At 45.1% G+C, this 10443-nt stretch overlaps 1 protein-coding gene across 1 annotated transcript; it reads left to right on the forward strand.

The window, feature by feature from the left end:
• The first annotated feature begins 6460 nt into the window (after positions 1 to 6460).
• On the forward strand, positions 6461 to 7717 carry LOC139832585 (chlorophyllide a oxygenase, chloroplastic-like). Its single transcript, XM_071822372.1, has 2 exons — positions 6461 to 7119; positions 7274 to 7717. Exons 1-2 carry the CDS (start codon positions 7045 to 7047, stop codon positions 7715 to 7717), a joined length of 519 nt encoding a protein of 172 aa, XP_071678473.1. The 5' UTR covers positions 6461 to 7044.
• Positions 7718 to 10443: the final 2726 nt, after the last annotated feature.

The following is a 10443-nucleotide window of genomic DNA, read 5'->3' on the forward strand; positions in this document are numbered from 1 at the left end:
TATTCTCACACTGCTTTTATAATCATGCTATGTGCATTTCCAATCTGCTTGCTCTTATACCTCGTCTTTAGCTTATATAGTTATTGCTGCGTGCATGTCTGGTCTTTGTATTATCGTAGATTGACCTGTCAATGTTATTTTTCCTAGGGATTGATCATGCGAACCACTTATTAGAACATCCAACATTAACAGCGGGGACGCTAGGGAAGGTTGGAATCTGAGTTCTTGGTTGGTAATTTTGGCAGTTTACTTCCGGTATTATCTATAACCTATATGCATTGTTCCTTATACAAGAGATTAACACTTGGAACCCTGCCGTAGCAATGCCATTCATGCTTTACTATGTTTCTGCCTATTTGATATGCTTGTCTTGGAGAAACTGCGAAGGTGATTTGAACCTGACATTTGGTCATTCTTAATGCCAGTTTACTTTATGTGGAAAACCTTGACATTACCCTACTCTAAATCTGAATGTCCGAAATTCGTATCTCATGCAAAGCAACATCTAGTTGGTTTTAATCTGATATCTGGTAAATATTGGCTTATTCATTTGGCAGCTCAAGTTTTTTGTTATTTGAAACCAACTGACTTGGTCTTAAATGTGATATCTAAACACAGATTAAGGACAATGGAGCAGGAGGATTAGCATTTCACTTGATGGTTGAACCTAAAATGACAGGCATGTTGACCACGACTAGTGCACGCAAGAGAAGGACCTGCAGCGAGCCAGTATGTGCTTAGTACATGCATCTTATCTTATCTTGTGCTTATTTCTGCTACATGCTGTTATCTGATCACTACATTGCGTAATACATGTTTGAATAGTTAATTGTTGTAACTATGTTTGCAATGTTACGAATGCGCTTTAATGAAGCAGTCATAATTAGAAGATAGTCGCCAAAAAAGGATCTGTAGCGACCCTGTGCAACATTATGATGTAAGTTTGTGCTTAGTACAAGTTCCATACATTGTCTTATTTATGCAACTTGTTATTATCTTATATCTACATTGCATAATAAATGTTTGCATAGTTCATCGTTTAACTCTTTTTGCATTATTATCAGAATGCAGTTGTGATGAAGCAATCTTCATTAGAAGTGAGGCCCACAAAAAGTTCTGATATTTCTTCTAATGCATCTTCTCATAGCCGTCAACCTAGACCATTTCTTTCATCAAACAGTAAATATCTCAAGGCTGTACTTTATAAAAGACATGGTATTGTCGCTTTAAGATCTCAGAGTCGATATGTTGACAAAGAGTACACAAGATTCAATCAAGGCGATTGCCAAATGTCAACGTGTTATTGATGATGCTAATAGAAGTCCTCAATGATTCTATGTAATTTTTTTATTTGGGCACATTAATTGCCTTGTAATTTTCCTACTTGTTTTATTTGTGTATGTAATTGTGTGTATCATTGATATCAGATTTTAGGCTCATGAAATTTAATGCAAGTTGACTAGTCAAACAAGTAGGGCCCTACAACAGATTGGGCCGGCCCACTTACAGTAGTGTGGGACCCACTTTCATTTTGGACCGGCCCACTTCTTTAGTAGGCCGGCCCGGTTACACGATAGTGGGATCCACATGCTTATTGGGCCGGCCCACTATCTTGTTGGGCCAGCCCATTTGCTATATGGTGGTCCCACATGGTAAATGGGCCGGCCCTTTAACAGGAAGGTGGGACCCACCTGTGTTTTTGGCCCGACCCACTATCTTGTTGGGCGGCCCACTTGCTATATGGTGGACCCCACATACTAAATGGGCCGGCCTTTTAACTGGAAAGTGGGACCCACCTGTGTTTTTGGCCCGGCCCACTATCTTGTTGGGCCGGCCCACTTGCTATATGGTGGACCCCACATACTAAATGGGCCGGCCTTTTAACTGGAAAGTGGGACCCACCTGTGTTTTTGGCCCGGTCCACTATCTTGTTGGGCCGGCCCACTTGCTATATGGTGGACCCCACACACCAAATGGGCCGGCCCTTTAACAGGAAAGTGGGACCCACCTGTGTTTTTGGCCCGGCCCACTTGCTATATGGTGGACCCCACATACTAAATGGGCCGACCCTTTAACTGGAAAGTGGGACCCACCTGTGTTTTTGGCCCGGCCCACTTGCTATATGGTGGACCCCACACACTAAATGGGCCGGCCCTTTAACAGGAAAGTGGGACCCACTGTGTTTTGGTCCGCCCACTTGCTTCTTGGGCGGCCCGATTCTTGTAAGGTGGACCCCACATGTTAAATGGGCCGGCCCATTTAAGTTTTGGCCGATCAACCTTAGAGGTTAGGCCCGGCCCACGTAACTAATGGACCAGCCCGACTATATAGTTGACCGGTCAAACTATGTCACCTGGCCCGGCCCGCTTAAGACGTGGCGTGCCTCGTGTGGGCCTACCATCTACCACGGGGTTTCGTAGGTTAACGCCGTTAATCGCGCTAACGGCGTCTGCCACGTGTCAGTTTGCATGACGTCAGCAGTCAACGGGCTCCCGGAAACACTTGGGCAACGGTCCGATTTTCCGTGGCGGAAGGGTGCCCAAGCGCGACGGACCGAAAAAATCGTCGTAGGACTTTGCCTGACGCAGTTTCGACAACAGAACCCATATCGTCGGGTTAGGCCCATAGGCGACGAAAAATACCCCTTAGTGGACGATTTTGGGACGTTGTCTATCAGAACTTTTCTTGTAGTGTAAGTGATTTACATGATCTCATGGTCGAAGGACTAGGTTACTATGTATCTGAAAGCTTATAGCAAGTTGAACTTAATGACTTGATCTTTAAGCTATGCTTACTATGGGTGTGTGTCCATCACATCATTCACCTAATGATATGATCTTGTTATTAATAACATCCAATGTTCATGATCAGGAAACCATGATCATCTATTAATCAACAAGCTAGTTAAATGAGAGGCTTACTAGGGACTCTGGTTGTTTACACAACACACATATATTAATGTTTCCGGTTAATACAATTATAGCATGGGGTGTAAACATTTATCATGAACACTAAGATATAACAATAACCAATTTATTATTGCCTCTCGGGCATATCTCCAACAGCTCTCTTGTTGAAGACGTTTTGATGTTGATCCTCCCGTTCGAATTGATGAACTCTGTCTCTCCACCTCAAACTGCTCCTCTTGGTGACCTCTCTTCGGGAAAGATTCTCTTGTAGTTTCTTGTGGATCACCCTTTGATCTCTCGCTGGTGCCGCATCCCTCTCGCAACATTGGCTTGGCTACTTATACACGATCTTGCTACAGTTGCTGGCAGCCTTCCTAGCACCTTGGGGTGCTTTGTTAGGTTGGCGCCGGTACTTGTTATCAGCGTGCTTATACAGATGTTCTGCTTTTGGTCTGGACCTAACCCGAGATCAAGGGGTGGTGGTTTCGGGTCTAGGTGAAACCTTTGCAGGACCTCGGTCTCTGCCGATGACGGTGACATATTCTCGCGCCATGCACCTTCTTGAAGGCATCGCAGTACGACCTCTGTTCCTTTGGATCCTAAAGTTTTGCTAGGTTGCTGGGCCATCGTTGAGTCCCCCTTGGGCTGCAGTTTTGGGGCGGTGGAAGTTTGTCGGCGTAACAGAAGATAAGGCTCCCTCAACCTAGATCAAGCTGGCGCTCTGACGTGACGTTTTTTGTGTGTTGTCCTTTGTTGTTGGTTTCGGTGTGCGTTTTTGCGCTGATGCGTGTTGTAACTTATGATTTAACTCCTAGTGCTTCTTTGATTCATAGGATTTCAATTAGAATTGTGTAGGATTTAGATCCTATAAGATTTTTTTTACACTAGTTGCTTGATTCATAGGAACATATCCTATATAGGAACTAATCCTATGGGAATCTTGTAGTGCAAATCATATAAGAAATAAAACATTAGGTCATAGCTCATGGAAATTTTCTTTGGCACAATCAAACACAACTCATCTTCCCGATTCAACTAGGCATGACAACTCAATCCTATGCCTTTTTTATTCCTATGATTTTTCTATCCTATGAATCAAAGAAGCCCCTTGACCTTTGATGACTTCATTAATTCAAAGCCGGACTTTTTTCAAACCTTCCTTTAAATTTATTTTTACAAAACCGGTAAAATATTACCTAGTCAACCAAATTGTATAGAAATCCAATGTGCATATATGGCGGTGAGGTAGCCACCACGTGCCGACGTGCCACGTCCCTATTGCATGTCGCCCATCAATGATCAATCGTGCTCCCCGAGCCGAGGCATCAAAGACCCGTACGTAGCTGGAGACCACGACGGCCAATGCAAGATCCATTCCACGAAACTAAATCCGATGAGGACATGTCTTGAACTAATCGTCATGCTCGATCTTCCAGAGAGTGTTCCATTCGTTAAAGCCGTGTCCGTGGCACCGTGCTCAGCTGCACACGCCGTAGACAGCCACCCTCGCGGTCTCACACTTGAGCGGTCGCAGAAACTTCTACCCAGGTCCATATCTGTCTCACGCACGCTGCCTCCACTATGTCTGCAAAATTTGCGCAAATAGTCTTTGCGACGATCCAACTGTTTCGTCCGTTTAGAGATTAGAAACTAACTGCCAGGGGTCACGTCGAGCGCGTGGAAAAGGATGGAGCGGCGCCTCTCGGTTTCTTGTGCTCCCGCGCGTTCGTGCCCATGGTGAGAGATCGAGCTAGCAGCTAGCCTAGCACGCAACTTCCTTGTGCCCGCGCTACGAGGGCACGCAGCGCGGCTGATTTGTTCAACACAGCAGAAAGACCGAAGAAGGTGTGACAGTTCTTTCTTGTGATGCTGCTGGATCGTACCGCAGAGACACGAGCAAATCGACCATCGTTATCTAAACATGGAAGTGGTCTCTTTAGATATAACGTACGGGACCGGCCGGGCTGATGGCCTAATTCTGCATAAAATATGTCGGCCGATCGATCGAGCGGCCTACTTGGGCTAGCGACTATAAACAGATGGTATCACACACACGCTTCAGTTTACACGATCGACGAGTTCGTTAGGAAGCACACATGTACATACTACATGCACGTTTTGGGTAGCTCGATTGTGTATAAGTGGTCTTTATATATAACATACCGGACCAGGCGGACGGCCTAGCTAATTCAGCATAAAATACGTCGATCTAACAAGTTTGGTCGAGCAAATCGACCATTGTTATCCAAATACTTGGGCAAGCGACTATAAGCAGGTACACACGATTCAGTTTACACGACGAGTTTATTGGGAACACATGTATTGCACGTTTTGGGTTACTTATAACATAACATATAACAGGAAATGAAATCTAACCGGGATAGCGTGTTGCCTCCCAGGATGAGGCTTCGCCGACAACGCGTGCTGCCGAGTGCATGCATGCGTCGCCGTCATATCTAGTTAGCAGGGGTTGACAAGGCAAGTCCTTGGCCACGCCACTTACTCTTTCTTATATCCACTAGACTTACATGTGGGCACTGGCGGACCTTAGTGAGGTCAAAACCGGGCCATGGCCCGCCCTGCTCTGGAGCGCAACGAAAAATTACACGTATAGTGACAAACCTACTATCTCAGCCCAGTTCAGTGAGACACAGTTCATTTGCTACCGATTTAGTTCGTCACTTCGGCCGTGCGGCGTATGCGCTCGTTTAGGGCAGCAGCCGTGAGCCAACAATTGAACGGCAGACTCGATCTGGTGAGCAACGGCTTCACGGCGAGCGGCGATGGTGCTAAGTCCGCAACCGCCGGCGGCCAAGCAGCCAGGCACCTAGCTACGGTCAGCCCGGCATACCTCCTTTGCCTGCTCCATTTTCCTGCTGCAAGCATTACCCTGCTCCATTTTTCACCATACAAACACAGTATAGTCGCACGCTATTGAATATGTGTATGTATCTGAGCTGATCTTTAACTATATTGTGATCCATTTATTGAATATATGCCTTATAATTTCGATTTTTTTGGTCTCCTTTTAGCTTGGCCCGCCCAATATTTTTCTTGAAGTTCCGCCACTGCATGTGGGAGCTTCGATTATCTTATCCTTTCTGAGATGTAGTAACTATGTACATACTACATGCACGTTGCCACGTTTTGAGATCTTATGGCGTTCTCACTTCTCGGCGGTTCCTGCGGGGAAGAGGCGCTGCTGATGCAGATGCCTGCGGTGACAGGCCGGATTTTCGAGGCGTGCCTCTGCCCTCTGTCTAAATCCATTGGGACTTCGGCTCGGCAACCACATGATCGAGATGGGCCAAGAAGTCGCTGCTCCAGCCTGCCTAGTACCATGAACGTTCGTGATAAAATAATAAAGTCAGCGGTTGACCAAACTAAATATAAAGATGTTTTGGTAGGAAAACCAAAACTTACTTATAATCCAGGTAGTAACTAGTTAGTACGCACCCCATGCAACACGTGTTACTCTCCATTTATTAAACGGAAATACGAAAAATTAAATAAAGTACTCCCTCCGTCCCGAATTAGGTGTCGGCAGGTTTTTTTTGCGAAAACCACCCCTTCGTTTTCCCGACAAAACTTCGCATCCCTCCGCACTGCGCCCTTGTCTTCTTCCTGGCGGCGACGCCCCGACAACCTCGTCGCTACCGTCGACGGCGCCCACCATCCTACGCCTTCCCCCTCCGTCCCACGCGCGCCCGACGTCGCCTCCCTCTCTTCTCTCTCGTCTCGAGCGGTTTCCCCTTCTTATCACGTCCCCGAGCCTACATCCTCTCGTGCCCACCGATGTGGTGCTAAAAATTGTGATTTTCCTCCTGATCTCTCTTTGATGGCGGTGGCGGCGGCACGGCGGAGCTCAAGTGGTGGAGGTGGCTGGAGTAGATCCAATCGCGGTATAGATGGAGCTCCAGTCGTGGCGGTGGTTGAGGCACGACGGAGCTGCAGTCGAGGTTGAGCTCAAAATGGTGATTTTGCTCCGGATATGTCTCGGTGGCGGTGGTGGAGGCACGGCGGAGCTGCAGTCCAGTTTGTTGGTGGAGGAATTTCTCTCGATCCAAAAAATCCTCTTTTCTCGCTGCTCGATTGAGGCAGCAGCGGCGATGACGGGGGACGTCGGCATCCGTCCATGACCACAGCGGCTTCGATGTTTCGGGTGTCCCATCTGCTCATCAAGCCCTCCTTCAGGTGCCTCTCCAGAAAGGTGAGCACGGGCTTCTCCCCTGTTTTCTTTTCTTGTTGTTTTCCGGCGATGGACGAACAGTGTCCGGCGATAAACTTCTGAATTTCTACTGAATCGCTCCCCCCAAATTTTCCATTTCTCAGACGATGATGTTCCTGGGGAAACTGAGGTGCAGGGCGTCGGCAGGTATGGCGAAATCAAGGTGTACGCGGTGCTCAGGGACGACGGCGCTGACTATCTGAAGGACAACGGCCCCTGGGAGGCCCTGTTCGACGACCCTGGGCCAAGGGTTCCGATTGAGTTGGGCAAGTTCCTGGACGCCAAGCAGGTGCTCAACGTCGTCCGCTTCAACATCCAGTACTGCGAGGCCCGGCAGGATCTGCTCACCATCATTTGTGCTCCACAACAAGGAGCGCGAGGCCGCCGGCGCGAGGAGCTCGAGGCCGCCGGCGCGGAAGGCGAGCTCGCGAGGGGCAGGGGGCCTCCAGCTAGAGGGCAGCGCAAGGCCGGCGGGGCGCGAAGCTGCGGATGCGGGCGCGTGAGGGCCGCCGGCGCGAGGCGCGGGAATCCGCCGGCCAGCCGGAGCGAGGCGCGGGAATCCGCCGGCCAGCCGTCGTGAGCCTGCGAGCGCGGGAGTCCTGATCGCGATCGATGGATTGCGGAGGGATTCGATCGTCTCGGTTTTCAAATTGTAAGGGTGCAAATGCAAAAAACGATTTGAACTAGCTTCCGACATTTTTTTCTGGACGGAGGGAGTATGTATATTTGAACCGTCTACACCTTCATGTTTGCTGTGACAAGATCTTAGTGTCAAACGTTACTATTATCCACAAACAAAATATCTGTAGTATATACTACGTACACTAGAACACTAAAGTAACATGTGTGATATCAGCCACAATATCTTGAATCTCCCACCGTAACATTAAACTACTGATATAGATAAATAGAGTTCATACTCCATATGTTCTCATCTTCAAAAATACAATGATATCAAGAAGTGATTAGATCTTCGGTAAAAGCACAAGTGCATATACAAGAAAAACATTTGTGGGATGACTTTAGTGTACATATTTCACATGCCAATTATTTTTATTTTATGTAATTAAGAAAGTTATATTGCTGCATTGCAAGTCCTTTTTGGACATGAGTGTGATTTTTGGAAATGTTACAGAATGAGAAACTTTGATCAACGATCACATACAAGTGCAATGTATGTGGTTCCAAAAGAACAATTTTCTGTAGCAAATGGAAACTTTTTTACGGTTTATATATAGTTTGTTGGTAATTCGAGTTCTGATTTGATTGATTTATTTGGTAATTGTATAATAAGAGTTCTCACAATAAATATCGTCGCGGACACAAAATCTGGCATGCTAACATAACATCAAGAAGTATGGTTCACACAAAAAACAATTAAACAACGAAGAACCAAACATTTCTGTAACCATTAGAAATATAACTGTGCTACTTTTATGTTGGCTTGTTATGTTTACTGATATTAAGTCCATAGATACACACATAATATCCAAACAATAAGTTTGAAACTAAATTTTGATAAGCAAGCAAAATATGGGTTCATGATACTAACCTATTTTGTGGCCAACCTTCTCGTCATCACATCCACCAATTGCTCTTGCTCAATTATCAAACAAAAGTATAGCTTATGTTAGCAATTTTTTGCCATTTGTCATTATCCGTTTCTTTGACTAAAAACTAAATTGTAGTTAATCAAGAAAAAATACTATATGGCATACTAGGAAGGATTTCATGTCATTTTGTGCTACGTGTTGTCTTTTTCATTCCGCTACAAATAGAATGTGTCATATAAGAATATAATAGCTATATGATAACCATTAATGTGAATGGATCTATGTTAATGCAAAATGTCATAATGTGTGTATATATCTAATAATTGATCAAGGAGACCACCATTTTTTCTCTTGTGTGCATTCATACCACCTTAGAATTTGTTTATCCTCGGAAATAAGTAAGTCGATCAAATGCAGGTGTCTGCTTGCAAAACCTCAAATAGATATATTATGATTTTGATTCTGATTGTATTGTACTAAACTATCGGTTCAATTCTCTGTTTCCCACAATCACAATCTTACTACTCCATCTGGCCCAAAAAATATTTGTTGTGGTTTTAGTTCATATTTAAACTAAAACCACGATTAGTATTTTGGATCAGAGGGAGTATTACACTCATAGCGAGCATAAAAAGACAATACCACAACATGCTCTAAGTGCACAAACAATCAGGACATAAGTATCCATCCTCTCTCATCCTCCCTCGATTGCATACTCGCTATAGCAACTCGAAGTTGAGCCAGAAAAACTCATGATTATTAGTGCAGAAAAGGATGTTGAGAAGATCCTAGCCAAAATTGTATCCACGAGAGCATTGCTGGCAGTCACGTGTGATGAGGCTGCATAATTTAAGCTAGCAATGATAGTAGCAGCGCTGATTTCATTAATTAAAGAAAAAAGTCACACATAAATTCAGTGAATTTGTGTCACGTAATCAAAATTCAAATTATCCAGTATTTTTTAGTAAATCATACATGTTCCTTTGACTATTTTGGAAAAGTTTTGTTATATTAGGGTAACAGGTTTATGATTTAATTGCATTTTGAGCATGAAGCATAAAAAGCTATTTAATCATAAACCATTGATCGAAATGAAACTGAAGTTTCCTATAAAACATTCCAGAATATATATGCCTCACTGGGATTTTTTCAACTTTTTCTAGATACTTTGAATTTTGAGTACAACATTTTGATCAACCCTGTCCATTAGGTCTTGGTCGGAGGGCAGTGAGATCGACAACTTTGCTTCACGAAATCACTGAATCTCTGTCTGGGAATAGCCTGCTTGTTTTTTACAGGACAAGAGGAGCGGAAACTCGTTTTGGAACCCAGGTTCAGATGCTCCCTTTATGTATTTTTACTTGTATTCAGAAGCAGGCAGCGTTTTATGAACAGTATGCAGGTCAAGCATCTGCAAGCATTTAATTCCTATGCGTCCGTTGGTCCTGGACGGAAGAAACGGCATGCACCGTCAAGATTGTCAGCCACCTCGGTTGGCTCTATTTCGTTTGTAGCTGTTTCCGCCCACCTGGAGGCGTCACCTGATTGCAGATACCGGTTAGTGAGATTTACAAATTCCGGTTAGAGCATCTCCACCGGGCGGCTTCCAAATAGAGGCCTCGGCCATCAGCACTGCTGTATGGAGATTGCCGTCAGAGCATTCTCTATTTGGGGATGCTGCTCCCACACCGGTCCCCATAAGTCTCGATAGAATTTGAAACTTGAAATGATATTTAAAACCAGAATTTATACA

Source organism: Lolium perenne, chromosome 6 (genome assembly GCF_019359855.2).
Source record: "Lolium perenne isolate Kyuss_39 chromosome 6, Kyuss_2.0, whole genome shotgun sequence".
NCBI lineage: Eukaryota > Viridiplantae > Streptophyta > Magnoliopsida > Poales > Poaceae > Lolium > Lolium perenne.

Excerpts from the sequence above, each read along its gene's own strand:
- LOC139832585 (XM_071822372.1), top strand. The coding sequence starts at position 7,045 with ATGACCACAGCGGCTTCGATGTTTCGGGTGTCCCATCTGCTCATCAAG. Across the intron at positions 7,120-7,273 it reads TCAGGTGCCTCTCCAGAAAG|GGCGTCGGCAGGTATGGCGA; the intron begins GTGAGCACGGGC and ends ACTGAGGTGCAG.